Raw genomic sequence first — 27486 nt, 5'->3', positions numbered from 1 at the left:
ATCTATCTATCTATCTATCTATCTATCTATCTATCTATCTCCTATCTATCTATCTATCTATCTATCTCCTATCTATCTATCTCCTATCTATCTATCTATCTATCTATCTATCTATCTATCTATCTCCTATCTATCTATCTATCTATCTATCTATCTATCTATCTCAGAGCACTTCAGCACGGGGCACCTCTGGGGTAAATCCTGGAGCAACCTCCATTATTAGAAGCCTCTGCCTCGGTCTGTGTGACCTTGTGTCCTTTGACCCCACCTAGATCTGTCAGCAGTTATACAAGGTCCAACCTGCTGACAGTCTCCCTATAAGCGTGGCTCGCACAGACATTTATTACACTTCTCCTCACATATAATTTATAGTTCTCTAAATCTACTGAATAATTTTGGACTGAGAGAGAAATATGGAAGAAATTTTCCTTGGAATCTTGAAGACTCTCCAGTTCTTATAATGTTGGTCTTAGAGGATCGCGGTAAAATAAGACTTTCCAGGGAAACAGTCAGGATTCTGCTCGGCTTCAATACAATAACACACAAGTGTTCAATGGACCATCACACAAATCCTGAATCCAGACCCAACGAATGAGCCGTGTAGAGCTCCAAGTAACAGGAGACACAGCCACGGGGGGCAGATTTGGATCCCCAAAGTCGGCTCATCCTGTGGGGTGAAGGGCTGGAGGCCACTGCTCATCTGCACCGAGCCTGGTCCTGGCTACAAGCATAGAAAAGAGGTAGCCTGTCAAGTGCACTGGGGGCGGGACTGACTATATACTGTTAGGAGTATTTAGGTTCTTTACTTTCTATTTTTCTTACCTGGGGAGTTTTTGGCTGCGCAGTGTCTGGGGTGGCATCCTGGCGCTGCAGGATTGTCCTGTCGTGAGTATTGGTGCACACCTTCTGACTTGCACGCGCGCACTGATGGTTGGCAGCTTTATCTCCTGGTTGATTAGTCTGTCCCCCCATTTGCACCTGGGAGGAGTGGTCTCTACTCTGTATTTAAACCCATGCCTCCCATGGTTCTGTGCTGAGTGTCGCTTTTACAGAGCTAGGCCTTAGCAGGAGGAGTAGGTGGTGTTCTGGGATAGAGGAAGTTCCGTGGTTGATTTTTGGGAGGTTTGGGTGAACGAGTTGGTTTGTGTGTTTTCCCTTCTGTGTTCACCAATCCTCCCTCTGTGTATAATTGACTGTGTGAGTGAATTGCCTTATCCTTTGATCTCTACTCAGTTTCCCTGTGTTTGTTTCCTAGTGTACGGTTCCTTCCCATATTGGTTTGGGGAATTCCTTTCCTACATGTTTCCTGTGTGCTGCTTGTGTTGTTAGTCAGCGCACACCCTTGTCAGTCCCTGTCAGTAGCAGCTTCACTTGTTCGTTAGGGGTGACCCCCTTTAGTCTCCAGTCCCTAGAGGTCTTATAGGGCATTCCTTCTCCCACTTCCCTCTAGGCCTACGGAATCAGTGAGAGAGGAGCTGTCGGGGTCAGGCTTAGCCTGAGTACAGCCGACCTACACCCGTGAGGCAGGGAGCGGGATAGCTAGTGGGAGTAGTGCAGGGCGAGATTCCCTACTGCTATCCCTTAGCCCCGTTGCAGCTACCTGGACTGACATAACATATACAGCAGAAAGTGAGCACTATACTACTAGAGACCAGGACCGGGGCACTGCATTACTGTGCACCAGGACTGGGGCACTACACCACTGTACACCAGGACTGGGGCACTATACAACTAGAGACCAGGACCGGGGCACTATACAACTAGAGACCAGGACCGGGACACTATACAACTAGAGACCAGGATCGGGGCACTATACAACTAGAGACCAGGACCAGGGCACTATACAACTAGAGACCAGGACCGGGGCACTATACAACTAGAGACCAGGACCGGAGCACTATACAACTAGAGACCAGGACCGGGACACTATACAACTAGAGACCAGGACCGGGGCACTATACAACTAGAGACCAGGACCGGGGCACTATACAACTAGAGACCAGGACCGGGGCACTATACAACTAGAGACCAGGACCGGGGCACTATACAACTAGAGACCAGGACTGGGGCAATATACAACTAGAGACCAGGACTGGGGCACTATACAACTAGAGACCAGGACTGGGGCGCTATACAACTAGAGACCAGGACTGGGGCGCTATACAACTAGAGACCAGGACTGGGGCACTATACAACCAGAGACCACGAGCGGGGCACTATACAACTAGAGACCAGGACTGGGGCAATATACAACTAGAGACCAGGACCGGGGCACTACACCACTGTACACCAGCACTGGGGCAATATACAACTAGAGACCAGGACTGGGGCACTATACAACCAGAGACCATGACCGGGGCAATATACAACTAGAGACCAGGACCGGGGCACTATACAACTAGAGTCCAGGACTGGGGCGCAACACCACTGTACACCAGGACCGGGGCGCTATACAACTAGAGACCAAGACCGGGGCGCAACACCACTGTACACCAGGACCGGGGCGCTATACAACTAGAGACCAGGACCGGGGCGCTATACAACTAGAGACCAGGACTGGGGCACTATACAACTAGAGACCAGGACCGGGGCAATATACAACTAGAGACCAGGACTGGGGCACTATACAACTAGAGTCCAGGACTGGGGCGCTATACAACTAGAGACCAGGACCGGGGCACTATACAACTAGAGACCAGGACTGGGGCACTATACAACTAGAGACCAGGACTGGGACACTATACAACTACAGACCAGGACCGGGGCACTATACAACTAGAGACCAGGAGCGGGTGCTATACAACTACAGACCAGGACCGGGGCACTATACAACTAGAGACCAGGACCGGGGCACTATACAACTAGAGACCAGGACCAGGGCACTATACAACTAGAGACCAGGACCGGGGCACTATACAACTAGAGACCAGGACCGGAGCACTATACAACTAGAGACCAGGACCGGGACACTATACAACTAGAGACCAGGACCGGGGCACTATACAACTAGAGACCAGGACCGGGGCACTATACAACTAGAGACCAGGACCGGGGCACTATACAACTAGAGACCAGGACCGGGGCACTATACAACTAGAGACCAGGACTGGGGCAATATACAACTAGAGACCAGGACTGGGGCACTATACAACTAGAGACCAGGACTGGGGCGCTATACAACTAGAGACCAGGACTGGGGCGCTATACAACTAGAGACCAGGACTGGGGCACTATACAACCAGAGACCACGAGCGGGGCACTATACAACTAGAGACCAGGACTGGGGCAATATACAACTAGAGACCAGGACCGGGGCACTACACCACTGTACACCAGCACTGGGGCAATATACAACTAGAGACCAGGACTGGGGCACTATACAACCAGAGACCATGACCGGGGCAATATACAACTAGAGACCAGGACCGGGGCACTATACAACTAGAGTCCAGGACTGGGGCGCAACACCACTGTACACCAGGACCGGGGCGCTATACAACTAGAGACCAAGACCGGGGCGCAACACCACTGTACACCAGGACCGGGGCGCTATACAACTAGAGACCAGGACCGGGGCGCTATACAACTAGAGACCAGGACTGGGGCACTATACAACTAGAGACCAGGACCGGGGCAATATACAACTAGAGACCAGGACTGGGGCACTATACAACTAGAGTCCAGGACTGGGGCGCTATACAACTAGAGACCAGGACCGGGGCACTATACAACTAGAGACCAGGACTGGGGCACTATACAACTAGAGACCAGGACTGGGACACTATACAACTACAGACCAGGACCGGGGCACTATACAACTAGAGACCAGGAGCGGGTGCTATACAACTACAGACCAGGACCGGGGCACTATACAACTAGAGACCAGGACCGGGGCACTATACAACTAGAGACCAGGACCAGGGCACTATACAACTAGAGACCAGGACTGGGGCACTATACAACTAGAGACAAGGACCGGGGCAGTATACAACTAGAGACCAGGACTGGGGCACTATACAACTAGAGACCAGGACTGGGGCACTATACAACCAGAGACCACGAGCGGGGCACTATACAACTAGAGACCAGGACTGGGGCAATATACAACTAGAGACCAGGACCGGGGCACTACACCACTGTACACCAGCACTGGGGCAATATACAACTAGAGACCAGGACTGGGGCACTATACAACCAGAGACCATGACCGGGGCAATATACAACTAGAGACTAGGACCGGGGCACTATACAACTAGAGTCCAGGACTGGGGCACTATACAACTACAGACCAGAACCGGGGCACTATACAACTAGAGTCCAGGACTGGGGCACTATACAACCAGAGACCACGACCGGGGCAATATACAACTAGAGACCAGGACTGGGGCACTATATAACTAGAGACCAGGACCGGGGCACTACACCACTGTACACCAGGACCAGGACACTATACTACTATAGACCAGGACCAGGACACTATACAACTAGAGACCAGGACCAGGACACTATACAACTAGAGACCAGGACCAGGACACTATACTACTATAGACCAGGACCAGGGCACTATACAACTAGAGACCAGGACCAGGACACTATACTACTATAGACCAGGACCAGGGCACTATTCAACTAAACACCAGGATTGGGACACTATACAAAAACAGCACCATAGACACCATGACATGTTTGGGAATCAGTGACTTGGCTATTTGGGTTTTAGACCAAGCCATAGAGAAGACACCACGTTGGTCATGGCCAGCAGAAGACCTTCTCTCACCACATAATAAACCTGTGCATCAGATGTTAAACCAATGAACCCTCCACTTTGGGAACTACAACTTCTTCTTATCCTTTTTTGTGCAATCTGTACATCCTACTCCGACCACATCAGAAACACAAAGAAAAACACATTGTGCCACAAGTATAACCTCAGCGACCCGGGAGTAACGCTGACTCTGTGAGAAGATCAGACATTGTTTAGCTTTGTGGCCTCCGTCACAATGTATCATTATAGCGGGGCAGATGCTCCAGAGCACAGGGAGCGCCCAAGAATAACCCCACCGCTATAAGCCGGGATCACTTCTAAAAATTTATAGTCAACAAGCTGAAATCTCAAGGAAGAAGAAGGTCTGAGAGAAACGCCGTGTTCCCAGCAGTCACCGACCGCACAGCTGGAAGAAGTTTAATAGACGGCTCAGAAATCTGCCATCTCTGCAGCTTTTTCTCTCAAGTCAGCTGCACAGAATGTAAACACGTCGCTGCGCGCTCAGCGTGGAGGACAAAACTACTAATTATTACTCCCAACCTTCTGGGGCATCGCCAGCCAATCACAAGACAGCGCTCACGTATGGGTTTATAATTGACGGCTTTGTGGAAATTGCACCCTATAGTTCAAGGTATTGAGAATGTGATGGAACATTGGCTACGACCGTCACCGCTATAAACTGAGATTCCCACAAAACGTCAATAGCACAAAATAAACAGCACGAAATCCATGACGTCTATAGCGGGAAAGTGAGAAATAAAGGAAAACCACAAAATACGAGGAGCAGAGGACATTGTAAATAATGGTATATACCTACCTCTAAATAATAATACTGCTCCTATGTACAAGAATATAACTACTATAATACTGCTCCTATGTACAAGAATATAACTACTATAATACTACTCCTATGTACAAGAATATAACTACTATAATACTACCTCCTATATACAAGAATATAACTACTATAATACTACCTCCTATGTATAAGAATATAACTACTATAATACTGCTCCTATGTACAAGAATATAACTACTATAATACTACTCCTATGTACAAGAATATAACTACTATAATACTGCTCCTATATACAAGAATATAACTACTATAATACTGCTCCTATGTACAAGAATATAACTACTATAATACTACTCCTATGTACAAGAATATAACTACTATAATACTACCTCCTATGTATAAGAATATAACTACTATAATACTACTCCTATGTACAAGAATATAACTACTATAATACTACTCCTATGTACAAGAATATAACTACTATAATACTACTCCTATGTACAAGAATATAACTACTATAATACTGCTCCTATGTACAAGAATATAACTTCTATAATACTGCTCCATGTACAAGAATATAACTACTATAATACTACCTCCTATGTACAAGAATATAACTACTATAATACTGCTCCTATGTACAAGAATATAACTACTATAATACTACCTCCTATGTACAAGAATATAACTACTATAATACTACTCCTATGTACAAGAATATAACTACTATAATACTACCTCCTATGTACAAGAATATAACTACTATAATACTACCTCCTATGTACAAGAATATAACTACTATAATACTGCTCCTATGTACAAGAATATAACTACTATAATACTACTCCTATGTACAAGAATATAACTACTATAATACTGCTCCTATGTACAAGAATATAACTACTATAATACTACTCCTATGTACAAGAATATAACTACTATAATACTACTCCTATATACAAGAATATAACTACTATAATACTGCCCCTATGTACAAGAATATAACTACTATAATACTACTCCTATGTACAAGAATAGAACTACTATAATACTACTCCTATATACAAGAATATAACTACTATAATACTGCTCCTATGTACAAGAATATAACTACTATAATACTACTCCTATATACAAGAATATAACTACTATAATACTGCTCCTATGTACAAGAATATAACTACTATAATACTGCCCCTATGTACAAGAATATAACTACTATAATACTACTCCTATGTACAAGAATATAACTACTATAATACTACTCCTATATACAAGAATATAACTACTATAATACTACTCCTATATACAAGAATATAACTACTATAATACTACTCCTATGTACAAGAATATAACTACTATAATACTACCTCCTATGTACAAGAATATAACTACTATAATACTGCTCCTATGTACAAGAATATAACTACTATAATACTACTCCTATGTACAAGAATATAACTACTATAATACTGCTCCTATGTACAAGAATATAACTACTATAATACTACTCCTATGTACAAGAATATAACTACTATAATACTACTCCTATATACAAGAATATAACTACTATAATACTGCCCCTATGTACAAGAATATAACTACTATAATACTACTCCTATGTACAAGAATAGAACTACTATAATACTACTCCTATATACAAGAATATAACTACTATAATACTGCTCCTATGTACAAGAATATAACTACTATAATACTACTCCTATATACAAGAATATAACTACTATAATACTACTCCTATGTACAAGAATATAACTACTATAATACTACCTCCTATGTACAAGAATATAACTACTATAATACTGCTCCTATGTACAAGAATATAACTACTATAATACTACTCCTATGTACAAGAATAGAACTACTATAATACTACTCCTATATACAAGAATATAACTACTATAATACTGCTCCTATGTACAAGAATATAACTACTATAATACTACTCCTATATACAAGAATATAACTACTATAATACTACTCCTATGTACAAGAATATAACTACTATAATACTACCTCCTATGTACAAGAATATAACTACTATAATACTGCCCCTATGTACAAGAATATAACTACTATAATACTACTCCTATGTACAAGAATATAACTACTATAATACTACTCCTATATACAAGAATATAACTACTATAATACTACCTCCTATGTACAAGAATATAACTACTATAATACTGCTCCTATATACAAGAATATAACTACTATAATACTACTCCTATGTACAAGAATATAACTACTATAATACTACCTCCTATGTACAAGAATATAACTACTATAATACTGCTCCTATGTACAAGAATATAACTACTATAATACTACTCCTATGTACAAGAATATAACTACTATAATACTACTCCTATATACAAGAATATAACTACTATAATACTGCCCCTATGTACAAGAATATAACTACTATAATACTACTCCTATGTACAAGAATAGAACTACTATAATACTACTCCTATATACAAGAATATAACTACTATAATACTGCTCCTATGTACAAGAATATAACTACTATAATACTACTCCTATATACAAGAATATAACTACTATAATACTACTCCTATGTACAAGAATATAACTACTATAATACTACCTCCTATGTACAAGAATATAACTACTATAATACTGCTCCTATGTACAAGAATATAACTACTATAATACTGCCCCTATGTACAAGAATATAACTACTATAATACTACTCCTATGTACAAGAATATAACTACTATAATACTACTCCTATATACAAGAATATAACTACTATAATACTGCCCCTATGTACAAGAATATAACTACTATAATACTACTCCTATGTACAAGAATATAACTACTATAATACTACCTCCTATGTACAAGAATATAACTACTATAATACTGCTCCTATGTACAAGAATATAACTACTATAATACTGCCCCTATGTACAAGAATATAACTACTATAATACTACTCCTATGTACAAGAATATAACTACTATAATACTACTCCTATATACAAGAATATAACTACTATAATACTGCCCCTATGTACAAGAATATAACTACTATAATACTACTCCTATGTACAAGAATATAACTACTATAATACTACTCCTATATACAAGAATATAACTACTATAATACTACCTCCTATGTACAAGAATATAACTACTATAATACTGCTCCTATGTACAAGAATATAACTACTATAATACTGCTCCTATGTACAAGAATATAACTACTATAATACTACTCCTATATACAAGAATATAACTACTATAATACTGCTCCTATGTACAAGAATATAACTACTATAATACTGCCCCTATGTACAAGAATATAACTACTATAATACTACTCCTATGTACAAGAATATAACTACTATAATACTACTCCTATATACAAGAATATAACTACTATAATACTACTCCTATATACAAGAATATAACTACTATAATACTACTCCTATGTACAAGAATATAACTACTATAATACTACCTCCTATGTACAAGAATATAACTACTATAATACTGCTCCTATGTACAAGAATATAACTACTATAATACTACTCCTATGTACAAGAATATAACTACTATAATACTGCTCCTATGTACAAGAATATAACTACTATAATACTACTCCTATGTACAAGAATATAACTACTATAATACTACTCCTATATACAAGAATATAACTACTATAATACTGCCCCTATGTACAAGAATATAACTACTATAATACTACTCCTATGTACAAGAATAGAACTACTATAATACTACTCCTATATACAAGAATATAACTACTATAATACTGCTCCTATGTACAAGAATATAACTACTATAATACTACTCCTATATACAAGAATATAACTACTATAATACTACTCCTATGTACAAGAATATAACTACTATAATACTACCTCCTATGTACAAGAATATAACTACTATAATACTGCTCCTATGTACAAGAATATAACTACTATAATACTACTCCTATGTACAAGAATAGAACTACTATAATACTACTCCTATATACAAGAATATAACTACTATAATACTGCTCCTATGTACAAGAATATAACTACTATAATACTACTCCTATATACAAGAATATAACTACTATAATACTACTCCTATGTACAAGAATATAACTACTATAATACTACCTCCTATGTACAAGAATAACAAGAATATAACTACTATAATACTGCCCCTATGTACAAGAATATAACTACTATAATACTACTCCTATGTACAAGAATATAACTACTATAATACTACTCCTATATACAAGAATATAACTACTATAATACTACCTCCTATGTACAAGAATATAACTACTATAATACTGCTCCTATATACAAGAATATAACTACTATAATACTACTCCTATGTACAAGAATATAACTACTATAATACTACCTCCTATGTACAAGAATATAACTACTATAATACTGCTCCTATGTACAAGAATATAACTACTATAATACTACTCCTATGTACAAGAATATAACTACTATAATACTGCCCCTATGTACAAGAATATAACTACTATAATACTACTCCTATGTACAAGAATATAACTACTATAATACTACTCCTATATACAAGAATATAACTACTATAATACTGCTCCTATGTACAAGAATATAACTACTATAATACTACCTCCTATGTACAAGAATATAACTACTATAATACTACTCCTATGTACAAGAATATAACTACTATAATACTACCTCCTATGTACAAGAATATAACTACTATAATACTGCTCCTATGTACAAGAATATAACTACTATAATACTGCCCCTATGTACAAGAATATAACTACTATAATACTACTCCTATGTACAAGAATATAACTACTATAATACTACTCCTATATACAAGAATATAACTACTATAATACTGCCCCTATGTACAAGAATATAACTACTATAATACTACTCCTATGTACAAGAATATAACTACTATAATACTACTCCTATATACAAGAATATAACTACTATAATACTACCTCCTATGTACAAGAATATAACTACTATAATACTGCTCCTATGTACAAGAATATAACTACTATAATACTGCTCCTATGTACAAGAATATAACTACTATATTACTACTACTATGTACAAGAATATAACTACTATAATACTACTCCTATGTACAAGAATATAACTACTATAATACTGCACCTATGTACAAGAATATAACTACTATAAGGGTGCATTCACACTGAGTAAACGCTAGCTTATTCTGAACGTAAAACACGTTCAGAATAAGCGGCGTCTAAAGCAGCTCCATTCATTTCTATGGGAGCGGGGATACGAGCGCTCCCCATAGAAATGAATGGGCTGCTTCTTTCACTCCGTGCAGTCCCATTGAAGTGAATGGGGAGTGCCGGCGTGTACGCTCCGGCATGAGCAGAGCTTGCCGTACACGCCGGCACTCCCCATTCACTTCAATGGGACTGCACGGAGTGAAAGAAGCAGCCCATTCATTTCTATGGGGAGCGCTCGTATCCCCGCTCCCATAGAAATGAATGCAGCTGCTTTAGACGCCGCTTATTCTGAACGTGTTTTACGTTCAGAATAAGCTAGCGTTTACTCAGTGTGAATTCACCCAAATACTGCTCCTATGTACAAGAATATAACTACTATAATACTACTCCTATGTACAAGAATATAACTACTATAATACTACTCCTATGTACAAGAATATAACTACTATAATACTACTCCTATGTACAAGAATATAACTACTATAATACTGCTCCTATGTACAAGAATATAACTACTATAATACTGCTCCTATATACAAGAATATAACTACTATAATACTACTCCTATGTACAAGAATATAACTACTATAATACTGCTCCTATATACAAGAATATAACTACTATAATACTACTCCTATGTACAAGAATATAACTACTATAATACTACTCCTATGTACAAGAATATAACTACTATAATACTGCTCCTATGTACAAGAATATAACTACTATAATACTGCTCCTATATACAAGAATATAACTACTATAATACTACCTCCTATGTACAAGAATATAACTACTATAATACTGCTCCTATATACAAGAATATAACTACTATAATACTGCCCCTATGTACAAGAATATAACTACTATAATACTACTCCTATGTACAAGAATATAACTACTATAATACTACTCCTATATACAAGAATATAACTACTATAATACTGCTCCTATGTACAAGAATATAACTACTATAATACTACTCCTATATACAAGAATATAACTACTATAATACTGCTCCTATGTACAAGAATATAACTACTATAATACTACTCCTATGTACAAGAATATAACTACTATAATACTACTCCTATGTACAAGAATATAACTACTATAATACTACTCCTATATACAAGAATATAACTACTATAATACTGCTCCTATGTACAAGAATATAACTACTATAATACTACTCCTATGTACAAGAATATAACTACTATAATACTACCTCCTATGTACAAGAATATAACTACTATAACACCGCCCCTATGTAACTTTTCTTTCCTGTGTTAAGGACTTACTAGTGTGCCTTAGCAGTATTTGGGGGGGGGGGGGGTGTATCATGGTGGGTCATCTCTAGGTCTATATGGTATAATGTATGGGGGGGTTACATTGCTGTAGAATTGTCCGGATAGCAGTCACATTTTGCAGCTGTCTGCGGTGGGCTCCTGATTCGGGTGTTGCGCTCGCACATGGTGGGGGGTCGCAGACGGTCAGACAGAAGCCCTTGAACTTGTAGATTCCCAGCTGCTGGGGGGGGGACTATCCTTGTTGACACTTTGACATCAGCAGGTTTGAAGTTTTTATGGAGCCGACATCTCGTTCTCTTAGAGGACTGATGACATGTTTGGTAATAACCTGTCAGTGTTACACAGGACGGGTTTATAAGCTGCCGCCATTCTTACCATCTATAGACAATTTCAGCCTCCCATAGACATCTCCCTTTATCTCTTCCCCAGGCCCGGACACAATGGCTGCGGATGATATAAGATTTGCATAATACCGTAAAAGAACTGACTATTGCTAACTAGTCCCAGGTCAGGGACTGACGTCCGTTACGGTGGGCGGGACTGTGACAACCTCTATATAATTTTCATTACACAGGATGATGGTTGTCAGATATTAAATTTACTGTAATACAGGGAAAGTTCTATAGGATCCAGTAAGACCTCCAGCAGTCAGGGCGACTGGTTTAGTCTCCTGGGAATTTTATGGATAGTAACAGAAGTTCTCTTAAACATTTTATCACCAGGAGCGGTTTTATAGGTGTAACCTCCGGGCCTCTGGGATCCTACAGAACAACATGAGGACCCCGGGGAAGACACAAATTGTTAGAGGAATTACAGTCTTTATGAAAGGGCCATCCCATAAAAAGTATAAAAGTGAGACATATACAATTCTTTACTTTTATACCAAAAGTGTTAACTGTGATCACAGATTCTCTCCTTGACTGTGGGCTGTTAACACTCTCCTTTCTGACAGTGGAAGGCTGTGTATCATAAATCTCCTTTCTGACAGTGGAAGGCTGTGTATCATAAATCTCCTTTCTGACAGTGGAAGGCTGAGTATCATAAATCTCCTTTCTGACAGTGGACGAATGTGTATTATAAATCTTCTCACTCCAGTGCACCAAAGGGCAGGGGGAATACATTTATGATGCACAGACTGATGGCCATCAAAGGGAATCAGAAAAGTTTATCCAGTCCTAGTGTGGTGGGGAGGACCGGTGTGCCCCAACAGCTTCCTGGTCCCTTCATAGCTATCGCCACTGTGACCCCTATAGTCATGCAACCCTTGGTGCATGCATTTTTATAGCAGAGTTTCAGGGGTTGTCACTCAAGTTCTCTGAGCATCTGAATTTGCCAGGAACTGGTGCAGGACACAATCTATGGACCGCTGATGGCCGCCATATTGGATGGTTCTATCATGGCGGCCAGTAACAGTCCATAAGTTGTCCTGGACCAGTTCATGACAAATAGAGCATTCAGACGTTCAGAGAATTTGGGTGACAACCCCTGGAGCACTGCTATGAAAATGGGTTCGCCAAGGGCTCCAGGACACCGTGCTGCCGCTGCTGGTGACTTCTATCTTCATTTTTGGGGTCGATGCCCTTATAAACAACCTTGCAGAGTTCACGAAGAGTTGAAACCAAGTGATTCATCCTTCTGACCTCATAGTAACCAGTCCCGACTTGATCACGGAGCTCTGATCCATTTCGCAGACTTTTTGTTGCTTTTTGGTCTGCAGTGTTTTCCTCTGTGCGGTTAGTGCGATGCTCTGCGCGCTGGATGACGCTGGTTTTACAGGGTCACTGACTCGACACCTTTCATGTGGTTTTGCCAGTAACCTGATATTTACTGGACGTAAGCGGCGCAGACAACAATACGTCTCTGGTCGTCAGATATAGCGGGTAATACAACAGTGTAAAATGGCCCCAGCGGGCGGCCGGGCGGCCCCACCTCGTGAACACTCCATATCCGTCATGTAAAACTTGGCCACTTTGTGTGTAATATCGTTATGGCTGGCAGCGCGGCTGTGAAAATCACCCAGCCAAAAAAGACAAAAGGACAAAGTTCTGTTCCCAGTAACCTGTCTGCCAAAAACACAGAGGCCCATTGTACGGGCGGCGAGAAAAGGACGAATGTAATGGAATTCCCTGAGATGCGGCTGCAATGGCCAAAAAGAGATAAGACCCCGACCCCGGAATGTGTCTGCTATGTAAGCAACATATATATATGAATCAGGGAGCGCAGGATGAACATTGTATGCATCTATAGCATACCTCCCATCCGTCCCGATTTCCGCGGGACATTCATGAATTCGATGTCCTGTCCCACAGTCCCGGTCGGCATGTCCCAGTTTTAACTCATCGGCGTCCAGAGTTGAATACATAGGCAATTAAAGCAGGAGCTGCCTTACCGCTGCGCTCCGGCTTCTGCACGTGTAGGCACGAAGTGATGACATCACATCAGGCCTACAACTATGTGAGTGGAGTGAGAGAACAGAGAGAGCGGCGGCGGAGCGTTGGAAGGTGAGTATAAGTATTTGTTTGTGTTAAACATTGAGGGGAACATAATGAAGGGGGCCCATGACACTGGGGCAGATGAAGGAGGGTGGGCGGCATGAAACTGTGGTCAGAGATGGGGGGCATATGAAACTGGGGGCAGAGATGGGGACATGAATCTGGGGGCAGATGAAGTGGGGAGAATGGCAAGACACTGGGGCAGATGAAGGAGGGTGGGCGGCTTGAAACTGTGGTCAGAGTTGGGGGGCACATGAAACTGGGGGGCAGATGAAGGGGTTATATGAAGCTGGGGGAGAGATGGGGGGATATGAAACTGAGGACAGAGATGAAGAACATGAAACTGGGGACAGAGATGGGGGACATGAACCTGGGGACAGAGATGGAGGACATGAAACTGGGGACAGAGATGGAGAGACTTAAAACTAGGGGCAGAGATGGGGGGACATGAAACTGGGGGCAGATGAAGGGGTTATATGAAACTGGGGGAGAGATGGAGGGGGAATATAATTTACAGGAGACTGTAGCAGGATTATACTGTGTGAGGGCACATGAAAAATGAATGAGAATGGGCAGAATCAAAATAAAAGTGGGCGGAGCTAACTTTGCCGCATATATTGTCCCTCTTTCGGCTCTTCGGAAGCTGGGAGGTATGTTATAGTATTCTGCCATATGCTGTGTTATGTGGTTATGGAGAAAGGGGCTGAGATAAACTTTTATGGGGGTTTTGTTATTTTTAGTTTTGCGCCCCCTTATTGGTCTTGAACCCTGTGCGTATGATCACTAGTACAATATACTGCAGTGCTGATGCATTGCAGTATATTGTAGAATGCACAGACAGGCTGCCTATGGTGACACAGCTGCGGAGACCTGGCGACTACGGTGCTTACTCATCTCCTGAGCGGCCGCCATCTTTAAAAACCTGAAATCCATCGTAATAATCTAGTAGATGTCAGAATAGGGTTAACAGTAACGATGAGGTCACTCGCCGCCACATTGTGTATTGTATTATTTAGCACGGTCTTTTTGGTGACTTTTCCCGTCTCTGCGTTCGCTCCGGACATGTGACCTCGCTCTCAAAAATTTCCTAATTAAATTATTATCCAGATTTCAAAATCCAGTTACAAAATTTCATAAAACGAGCAGAAAACTGAGCGTCTATTCAGCGCGACATGGAAACACTTTAATTAAGGGTCCGAGACGCGCACTGTACAAACTGCGGCGGCTGCCAAAAACCCGGCTTTTATCAACGGAAAAAAAGCGAAAAAAAAAAAAAAAACCCTTGTAAACTAACACGTTCCTCGAAATGAGAAGAACGTAAACAGCCAAGAAAAACAGCGAGAAACAGTCCCAAATACAAGCTAACATCTGAAGACTGTAAGGACCTGTACCTGCGCCCATGGACGGAGGTGTGAACGCGGCGCCCGGTGTTTTTCTTTTAGGTTCCTTTCATATTGAGCTTAATAGGGACGAGCGTCGCGGGGAGGGCGGCCAATGAGGTCATAAGACGGGTCCGCGCAAGGAATTAGCTTAAACGTGGACGCCGAGAATAACATCAAACGCCGCAAAATTCACGGACTCATCTGTAGGAATAAGGGACTATGAGAAAAACACAAAACAGCAGGCGCCGCCTCAAAATCTCCAAAAAGTTTGTAAAAATGAAAAACAGGAGAAGCGGAAAACAGGAAGGATTAGAGAGAGAGCCTGGACAAAGGCGGTCAGAAGAACGTAGGACCCCGCGAAATACTGAATGATGATACAGAAGAGAGGAGAAGAAATTACAGATAAAGAGGATTAGGAGGCGACAACGAACCAAAGGGAGATTAAATGCAGATAATCCGGAATGTACTGCAGAGCGTTATACACAAAAAGAAGAGGACTGCGCCGCTGCAGTCACTGTGTACATACATTACATTACTTATCCTGTATTATACTCCAGAGCTGCGCTCACTATTCTGCTGGTGCGGTCACTGTGTACATACATTACATTACTTATCCTGTATTATACTCCAGAGCTGCGCTCACTATTCTGCTGGTACAGTCACTGTGTACATACATTACATTACTTATCCTGTATTATACTCCAGAGCTGCACTCACTATTCTGCTGGTGCAGTCACTGTGTACATACATTACATTACTTATCCTGTATTATACTCCAGAGCTGCGCTCACTATTCTGCTGGTACAGTCACTGTGTACATACATTACATTACTTATCCTGTATTATACTCCAGAGCTGCACTCACTATTCTGCTGGTGCAGTCACTGTGTACATACATTACATTACTTATCCTGTATTATACTCCAGAGCTGCGCTCACTATTCTGCTGGTACAGTCACTGTGTACATACATTACATTACTTATCCTGTATTATACTCCAGAGCTGCGCTCACTATTCTGCTGGTACAGTCACTGTGTACATACATTACATTACTTATTCTGTATTACACTCCAGAGCTGCGCTCACTATTCTGCTGGTACAGTCACTGTGTACATACATTACATTACTTATCCTGTATTATACTCCAGAGCTGCGCTCACTATTCTGCTGGTACAGTCACTGTGTACATACATTACATTACTTATCCTGTATTATACCCCAGAGCTGCGCTCACTATTCTGCTGGTACAGTCACTGTGTACATACATTACATTACTTATCCTGTATTATACTCCAGAGCTGCGCTCACTATTCTGCTGGTACAGTCACTGTGTACATACATTACATTACTTATCCTGTATTATACTCCAGAGCTGCGCTCACTATTCTGCTGGTGCAGTCACTGTGTACATACATTACATTACTTATCCTGTATAATACTCCAGAGCTGCACTCACTATTCTGCTGGTACAGTGCTGTACTGACTTTATGTTTGGGATCCCCCATATCTATATTTGTATACCTTGCTCCTCTTTATCAGATCCGCCCATATTTTATGGTATTGATTTCTGCTGCATCTTAGACCTTGTATGACATCACAGATATCACATGATGTCACACTTGGTGTACAATGTTTACACTTAACAGGAGCCATTGTGTCACTTGACAATGGTGGACGGGTCAAATTGAGAGTGAAGATCTCTGTGGCCTCCACCCGGCCTGACTTGAGGGTCACTGCGACCGTTTGGTAGATTATAGGGCCAGTAACATTTACATTACAATGTTGCCTATTCAATGAAAACATTACTAAATATCTACATTGTGGCGATTGTGTCATAAGATGTCTCATTACTGAGTGACCATGATGAGAGTGATCGCAGCCGCTCCATACACAGCTAGACAGGGCTTCAGCTCATATACATATATATGGTGACTGCTGGACCAAGGCCTATAGGAGGCGCCACATACAGAGAGCAGATCACTTATGACCCAACCACTGTGATGTTATAATGTCAAGGGCTGTCAATACAGTGCAAATGTTGTGGGGTTCAGTGTTATAGGATTGAGATTATGGGATTCAATGTTCCAGGGTTCAGTTTATAGGTATGGATGTTATGGGGTTCAGTCTCCCTGATGGGGGGGGGGGGGCAATAACAATGTCGGTGTCCTCAAATTAGTGCAACTGAACACAAGTGACAGGGACTTGTTGTAAAATATAGGAAATAGATTATAAATCCCATAAAAAAGGGGCCACTGAGCAAAGACTGGAAATAGCTGCAGTGATGTGTGTCATATATTATAGTGTCAGAGTCCCGTGTGCGCCCTCTAGTGACTGGGGCAGAGACTGCAGTGCTTTACCAGTCACCATACAGCTCTGCTAGCCACAGCCGACCACCGCATTGTGCTTAGATAGAAGCAGCACCTTATGTCGTAATTCACACTTCATAAATAATTAACTTCAACTTGTGCAACACTAATACCGGCAGATGTGGAATAAAGGGGGGTCCGAATCCTGGAGCTGCAACACTGCAGCGGAGACCCCCCAAAACGCATCACAAATCAGAAGAAGCCCAGACTGAGCCACAAAGTACCAAGAGAGGGGGCAGCAGGAACACCTGTAATGTAGCAGGAGGATGTAATACCGAAATATAGTAAAGACCTACAGCGGAGCGACCGAAAGATACAACAGAACATCAATAGAACAAAGGACCACCATCAGTCTGAACATATACAATGTGTACAGTATTATTGTACATAGGAGGTAGTATTATAGTAGTTATATTCTTGTACATAGGAGTAGTATTATAGTAGTTATATTCTTGTACATAGGAGTAGTATTATAGTAGTTATATTCTTGTACATAGGAGTAGTATTATAGTAGTTATATTCTTGTACATAGGAGTAGTATTATAGTAGTTATATTCTTGTACATAGGAGCAGTATTATAGTAGTTATATTCCTGTATATAGGGGCGGTATTATAGTAGTTATATTCTTGTACATAGGAGTAGTATTATAGTAGTTATATTCTTGTACATAGGAGCAGTATTATAGTAGTTATATTCTTGTACATAGGAGCAGTATTATAGTAGTTATATTCTTGTACATAGGAGGTAGTATTATAGTAGTTATATTCTTGTACATAGGAGTAGTATTATAGTAGTTATATTCTTGTACATAGGAGCAGTATTATAGTAGTTATATTCTTGTACATAGGAGTAGTATTATAGTAGTTATATTCTTGTACATAGGAGCAGTATTATAGTAGTTATATTCTTGTACATAGGAGGTAGTATTATAATAGTTATATTCTTGTACATAGGAGTAGTATTATAGTAGTTATATTCTTGTACATAGGAGTAGTATTATAGTAGTTATATTATTGTACATAGGAGTAGTATTATAGTAGTTATATTCTTGTACATAGGAGCAGTATTATAGTAGTTATATTCTTGTACATAGGAGCAGTATTATAGTAGTTATATTCTTGTACATAGGAGCAGTATTATAGTAGTTATATTCTTGAACATAGGAGCAGTATTATAGTAGTTATATTCTTGTACATAGGAGGTAGTATTATAGTAGTTATATTCTTGTACATAGGAGGTAGTATTATAGTAGTTATATTCTTGTACATAGGAGTAGTATTATAGTAGTTATATTCTTGTACATAGGAGTAGTATTATAGTAGTTATATTCTTGTACATAGGAGCAGTATTATAGTAGTTATATTCTTGTACATAGGAGCAGTATTATAGTAGTTATATTCTTGTACATAGGAGCAGTATTATAGTAGTTATATTCTTGTATATAGGAGCAGTATTATAGTAGTTATATTCTTGTACATAGGAGCAGTATTATAGTAGTTATATTCTTGTACATAGGAGCAGTATTATAGTAGTTATATTCTTGTACATAGGAGCAGTATTATAGTAGTTATATTCTTGTACATAGGAGCAGTATTATAGTAGTTATATTCTTGTACATAGGAGCAGTATTATAGTAGTTATATTCTTGTACATAGGAGGTAGTATTATAGTAGTTATATTCTTGTACATAGGAGTAGTATTATAGTAGTTATATTCTTGTACATAGGAGGTAGTATTATAGTAGTTATATTCTTGTACATAGGAGTAGTATTATAGTAGTTATATTCTTGTACATAGGAGTAGTATTATAGTAGTTATATTCTAGTACATAGGAGTAGTATTATAGTAGTTATATTCTTGTACATAGGAGGTAGTATTATAGTAGTTATATTCTTGTACATAAGAGTAGTATTATAGTAGTTATATTCTTGTACATAGGAGGTAGTATTATAGTAGTTATATTCTTGTATATAGGAGCAGTATTATAGTAGTTATATTCTTGTACATAGGAGTAGTATTATAGTAATTATATTCTAGTACATAGGAGTAGTATTATAGTAGTTATATTCTTGTACATAGGAGTAGTATTATAGTAGTTATATTCTTGTACATAGGAGTAGTATTATAGTAGTTATATTCTTGTACATAAGAGTAGTATTATAGTAGTTATATTCTTGTACATAGGAGGTAGTATTATAGTAGTTATATTCTTGTATATAGGAGCAGTATTATAGTAGTTATATTCTTGTACATAGGAGTAGTATTATAGTAGTTATATTCTTGTACATAGGAGCAGTATTATAGTAGTTATATTCTTGTACATAGGAGGTAGTATTATAGTAGTTATATTCTTGTACATAGGAGTAGTATTATAGTAGTTATATTCTTGTACATAGGAGTAGTATTATAGTAGTTATATTCTTGTACATAGGAGTAGTATTATAGTAGTTATATTCTTGTACATAGGAGCAGTATTATAGTAGTTATATTCTTGTACATAGGGGGTAGTATTATAGTAGTTATATTCTTGTACATAGGAGTAGTATTATAGTAGTTATATTCTTGTACATAGGAGTAGTATTATAGTAGTTATATTCTTGTACATAGGAGGTAGTATTATATTAGTTATATAGATGTAGTATTATAGTTATATTCTTGTTCATAGATGTGGTAGTATTGCGGTTATATTATTGCACTCAGGGCAGTATTATAATAGTTTTGTTTCCTTATAGCTGTCTTGTATTCTCCTTATTGGCACAGTGACTGATGACATTTGTTGCAGATCTGTTCTGTGTGACTAATGTTCTGTGTATGATACAATATATGATGTTGCGGAGTACAAGGTGACAGTTTTATAGGTTAATATGCTGAGTGTTGATGTCTTTATTTCAGTTTGTTTTGAACTTTATGAACAGATTCCGGCGCAGGACAGGGGCGGCTGGTGACCTAAACTCTACAGCAGATGCTCGCACTTCGCTTCCCTTTTCTTAACAACTTCCTTCCCTCTTGTACAGATTTCCTTCTCAATTTTACAAAAAGTGAAATAATATAAATACAATAAATCATCGTCTCCAGACGGTTCTGTCTCTGTGAATATGAGCACAGACACTGTATACGTTACATCGGCCGCAGCCGAGATATAATAACCCCATGAGACTAAGACTGTATAGACATGAAGGTTTCCTTGAAGCTCCTGAGTCTTCCTCAGTCTGACAATAGTCTCTCCCGCCAGGGCTGTGCTACCTGCTGTGCTGACAACCACTAATGGCCGCCATAACACAGAGGTTGTCACATGTCTGATATACCGAAGATATACAAGTATTTCCTATAATTTCTTACCTATTTTTGAATAGTTGTCTTCTGTTATATCCTCCAGTCCGATCTCCTTCCAGAATCCTTTATCCCATCCTCCATCTGCAGAATACGTCCATTTACAGACCAGGGTACAAAGAGACCTGACAGAGGAGGCAAATAGTGTGATGTAATATGTGATGGAAGGGTTAATAGCTTATATGGACGTCACAACATAACAATGTATAGAGGACTATAGAGGGGTCCTGTACCCCAAGTGTCAGCCTGTCATTATCCTGTACCCCGAGTATCAGCCTGTCATTATCCTGTACCCCAAGTGCCAGCCTGTCATTGTCCTGTACCCCAAGTGTCAGCCTGTCATTATCCTGTACCCCAAGTATCAGCCTGTCATTATCCTGTACCCCAAGTATCAGCCTGTCATTATCCTGTACCCCAAGTATCATCCTGTCATTATACTGTACCCCAAGTATCAGCCTGTCATTATCCTGTACCCCGAGTATCAGCCTGTCATTATCCTGTACCCCAAGTATCAGCCTGTCATTATCCTGTACCCCGAGTATCAGCCTGTCATTATCCTGTACCCCGAGTGTCAGCCTGTCATTATCCTGTACCCCGAGTATCAGCCTGTCATTATCCTGTACCCCAAGTGTCAGCCTGTCATTATCCTGTACCCCAAGTATCAGCCTGTCATTATCCTGTACCCCAAGTATCAGCCTGTCATTATCCTGTACCCCAAGTATCAGCCTGTCATTATCCTGTACCCCAAGTATCAGCCTGTCATTATCCTGTACCCCAAGTATCAGCCTGTCATTATCCTGTACCCCAAGTATCAGCCTGTCATTATCCTGTACCCCAAGTATCAGCCTGTCATTATCCTGTACCCCAAGTATCAGCCTGTCATTATCCCGTACCCCAAGTATCAGCCTGTCATTATCCCGTACCCCAAGTATCAGCCTGTCACTATCCCGTACCCCAAGTATCAGCCTGTCATTATACTGTACCCCAAGTATCAGCCTGTCATTATCCTGTACCCCAAGTGTTAATGAGCCATTATTGTAGAAATGTCATTATCCAATAAACAAAGATGGATTTTTCGGACTTGCGCAGTAATGGAGGACACAGTGATAGATATACGCTCCGTCGGCCGCCAGCATCGTTATTACACGACGCGGGATCGCTCCGCCATATATACAACCAGTTATTTGTGTGTTTTAGGTTTTTATCCCATGATTTATTGAATTTGTGCACCAGACTGTGGATAATGTGAGCAGGAGCGGCGGAGACAAAGTAACAAGTCGTCTTCATGCATCTTTTATGATTCCGAAGTGACAAATTTAGAAATATCAAAATGAAGTCTTTACATAAAACGTGCTAATGGATTTCTTTGTAGGTCGGAGTCAGAATTTGCTGCTGTAATTCACATGATCGCCATCTTAGCCCTCGTTTGGGTCTACAATGAGGCCCCCACTCACTCCATCACCCAGCTTTTCTGCAATCCTGAATGCCTATTGCACACTATGCTGTAATACCTATCCTGCCCTTGTATATTCAAATCTATAGGAAATCTTGGAAGAAGTTGCAGTGGCGGCCATGTTGGATGCCACCCAGCTTTCTCGGGAGCGGATATCACCACCATTTTTCCAGTTGGGTTATGTCCTTATACACTCTTAGATTGTCCATTTAGAGCTGTCAGATTCAGGGACACGCTTCTATCACAAGGGGACTATAAACACACAGATGACAATTCATTTGTATATTTCCAGGAAGAATAACAGAGGAACAAAGAGTATTCATGAAAAGCAGAAGTATTTACTGAACTGGACACGTCTGGGAGCAGAACTATACGTTAAATCGTTCCTGTCAGCGGAAAATAGAGAAATTTCCCCTTATTTCACCGTTCTAAAGGGAAGAGAATAATCCGGGTGGCGGCGGTGGCGGCGGTGGTGGTGGCAGCGTGTATCCTGTGGTTACACAATGACCCAGAATGTGCTCACATCACCAAACAGATCTGATCTCAGGAGGAAGCAGCGCGCGCCGTATAGCGAGATATGCGCAGAGTTAAGTAGGGACATGAGATGGGGATTAATATTCAGGAATCCTCAGCCACTTAGAGGAAATTTGGTTTTGCAGGCCGGAGGAGAATTTCAGCCGCTGCAAGTTTTCAATTATAGGCGGATGTGGTGCCAGGGATAAAGAAATCTCTATTTTACTCGATGCGATGAGGGTGTTGATTACCGAGCGGCGGCGGCGCCCAGAAAGTTCTACCATTATTTAGGTTTCCACATTTTTATAGATGGAAATTTTTTGCATATTCTGTTCTGGAGAGGTCGTGCCCTTAAAATGCACACAGAGTCTGAATGGGCGCTTGTACCCCTGCCGCCCGGAGCCCAGTATGGACAGACACAGCTGAGGACCCCGGTACAAGAGCGGAATACAGGGTCCATCAAGCTATAAGGGGCCGCAGTGGCATCGTACTGTGATCCTATAGGACCCTCGGCCTCCATATATACCAAACATATGATAGGAGGAAGTAATGGGCCAGAGGAAAGAAGTGGCAGACGACACACTGACCCCATGTAGTCTGCGTCAGGCCCTCTGGTAATGGAGGCTTTGTATGGACTGAGATAACATGGAGTCAGTGCCAGGCAGAGTATTGTATAACGTATGTGACCCCGGGGATCTCAGGCGAGTCTTGTTCCCTCCGCGCTGTATTGATCGTCTCCACATTACTCAGGTGACAGCTTTGTTTTCTAGGTATTTTATTAACTAAGGTATCAGGTGACCTTTACAGAAACCCCGTTGCGGTGCGAGTTACCTGCAGCCTCACATGGGCCCTTGATCTGTGATGGTTGTTACAAGCACCTGAAAGAGCGAACACGACATTCTGCGCCGACAAAGGTCACGGGGTGGCGAGGTGATATTACTGCGTGCAACGCGGAGGAGACGAGGCTTTGATGTGGGAGATGAAATATTTACAGTCAGGACTGAACTGATTTATATCTCTGCACATTCTGGAAACTACAACCCAAATCACTTAACCTGCAAATCCCCGAATATCAAAGAGCCTGAGAAGCAAAAAGATCCAGCGAGAAACATTGTAACGACTTGTAACCACCAGGATAGTGCAAGACCCCCCCCCCCCCTCCTTACACACCGCTCACCCCCACGGCAGGACACAATACACTAATGTTAACAGAAGGATTCATTACATAACCAGTCTTACAGCCAGAATATCTGGTACCAGCAGGAGGACGCGGCTCGCACGGGTAGATTTCATATTTTGTTTGTGTAGTGGCCCTATAAGAATTGCCCAGGTTTGCACTCGTGTATTTTGTATGTCTCTGCCTGTGACTTCATCTGCGTGTTGTTGGCATTGATGGTTTTCCTGCTCTGGCGTTTCGGCAGCTCTTAAGTTTTCCAGCTGCTGAACTTGTTCCTCGCGCTGTGCCTGTGATTGTTTCGGCATCTCAGCAGCTCGCTGGGACGTCATATAATGAGCGTGTTGCTGGCGTTGATGATCCACCTGCTCCAGCGTTTCGGCAGCTGTTAAGCTGCCCTGTCACTGAACTCATTCCTTGCACTGTGCCTGTGATTGTTCCGGCATCTCAGCAGCTCGCTGGGACATCATATGATGAGCGTGTTGTGGGCGCCGTTGATCCCCGTCAGCTCCACTTGAGGAGAGCTCTGTGACTTCTGGCTCCTTCATAGCTGTTGTTTTAGAATTTTGCAACAAATGAGATTTTCTTTTTCCCGCCATGTTTCCCACCCCATGTATGAGACCTTGATGGGACTTGGCAGCACTGTAAGTGACCGTCTGCTTCACCCCAAGTGTGAGAAGGAGCGCTATCGCAGGTCCTTCCTTCCAACCGCGACCAGGCTGTATAATCTACATCAGACCAAACGAAGACTCCGCACAGAGAACTAATGATTATGATTATGACCATGAAGTCTTCCTCCTTCTTTCTCTTCTGTTCCTTAGCTGCTATGGACTCCTAGTATATCTTCTCTACTCAGCATATGTGTGTCTATGTCTGTAATATATTACTGTGTATTATCCTGTATCTGTATTACTATGCTGCTGAAATTTCCCCACTGTGGGACTATTAAAGGATTATTTTATCTTATCTTATTAGCAAACTGCCAATTTGGATTAAAAGTGTCTTCCCATCCAGTGTGTCAGCACTGCCTGGAGCAGATCAGATAATATGCAGATGTGTGTACATAAACCACTGAGGGATAGCTGTGTATTTACACAGAGATAACAGACCTGGCTTTCTCAGAAGCTGAGATAAGAGCAGTGTAATATAGTATGTGAACATAAATTCATAACAGCCATGAAGACGTGTCATTTACCAGCATGTTAATCGAGGTTACAAACTATCTATGTGCCAAATTTCATTCAAATCCGTTCAGCCGTTTTTGCGTGATTGAGTAACAAACATCCAAACTTTCACATTTATAATATTAATAGGATAGGATAGGATACCAGCAGTACATATAGAATTATATACAGGAGATACCCAAGTTATACCGGCTGTACATATATAATTATATACAGTATATACCCAGGTTATACCGGCTGTACATATATAATTATATACTGTATATACCCAGGTTATACCGGCTGTACATATATAACTATATACAGTATATACCCAGGTTATACCGGCTGTACATATAGAATTATATACAGTATATACCCAGGTTATACCGGCTGTACATATAGAATTATATACAGTATATACCCAGGTTATACCGGTTGTACATATATAATTATATACAGTATATACCCAGGTTATACCGGCTGTACATATAGAATTATATACAGTATATACCCAGGTTATACCGGCTGTACATATAGAATTATATACAGTATATACCCAGGTTATACCAGCTGTACATATAGAATTATATACAGTATATACCCAGGTTATACCAGCTGTACATATAGAATTATATACAGTATATACCCAGGTTATACCAGCTGTACATATAGAATTATATACAGTATATACCCAGGTTATACCGGCTGTACATATACAGTATATTATACACAGTATATACCCAGGTTATACCGGCTGTACATATATAATTATATACAGTATATACCCAGGTTATACCGGCTGTACATATATAATTATATACAGTATATACCCAGGTTATACCGGCTGTACATATATAATTATATACAGGAGATACCCAGGTTATACCGGCTGTACATATATAATTATATACAGTATATACCCAGGTTATACCGGCTGTACATATATAATTATATACAGTATATACCCAGGTTATACCGGCTGTACATATATAATTATATGCAGTATATACCCAGGTTATACCGGCTGTACATATATAATTATATACAGTATATACCCAGGTTATACCGGCTGTACATATATAATTATATGCAGTATATACCCAGGTTATACCGGCTGTACATATATAATTATATACAGTATATACCCAGGTTATACCGGCTGTACATATATAATTATATACAGTATATACCCAGGTTATACCGGCTGTACATATATAATTATATACAGGAGATACCCAGGTTATACCGGCTGTACATATATAATTATATACAGGAGATACCCAGGTTATACCGGCTGTACATATAGAATTATATACAGGAGATACCCAGGTTATACCGGCTGTACATATAGAATTATACCCAGGTTATACCAGCATGGTCCATATCACTGTATATAAGATATTACATATATTATAGCCGCTGTACAGATATGT

The 27486-nt window shown here is 40.3% G+C and overlaps 1 protein-coding gene across 1 annotated transcript in view; it reads right to left on the bottom strand.

Annotated features, from left to right (window-relative positions):
* Nucleotides 1-27486, bottom strand: part of FGGY (FGGY carbohydrate kinase domain containing) — a 115876-nt gene that overhangs the window by 62358 nt on the left and 26032 nt on the right. The window contains exon 6 of the mRNA XM_075287782.1: nt 21757-21872. Within this exon, the coding sequence (XP_075143883.1) occupies nt 21757-21872 (116 nt within the window). The remainder of the gene's footprint in view (nt 1-21756; nt 21873-27486) is intronic.

The sequence above is a fragment of the Leptodactylus fuscus genome, chromosome 9, assembly GCF_031893055.1.
Source record: "Leptodactylus fuscus isolate aLepFus1 chromosome 9, aLepFus1.hap2, whole genome shotgun sequence".
Classification (NCBI taxonomy): domain Eukaryota; kingdom Metazoa; phylum Chordata; class Amphibia; order Anura; family Leptodactylidae; genus Leptodactylus; species Leptodactylus fuscus.
The sequence above is the reverse complement of the archived record's forward strand: the minus strand, read 5'-3'. Positions and strand labels throughout refer to the sequence as shown.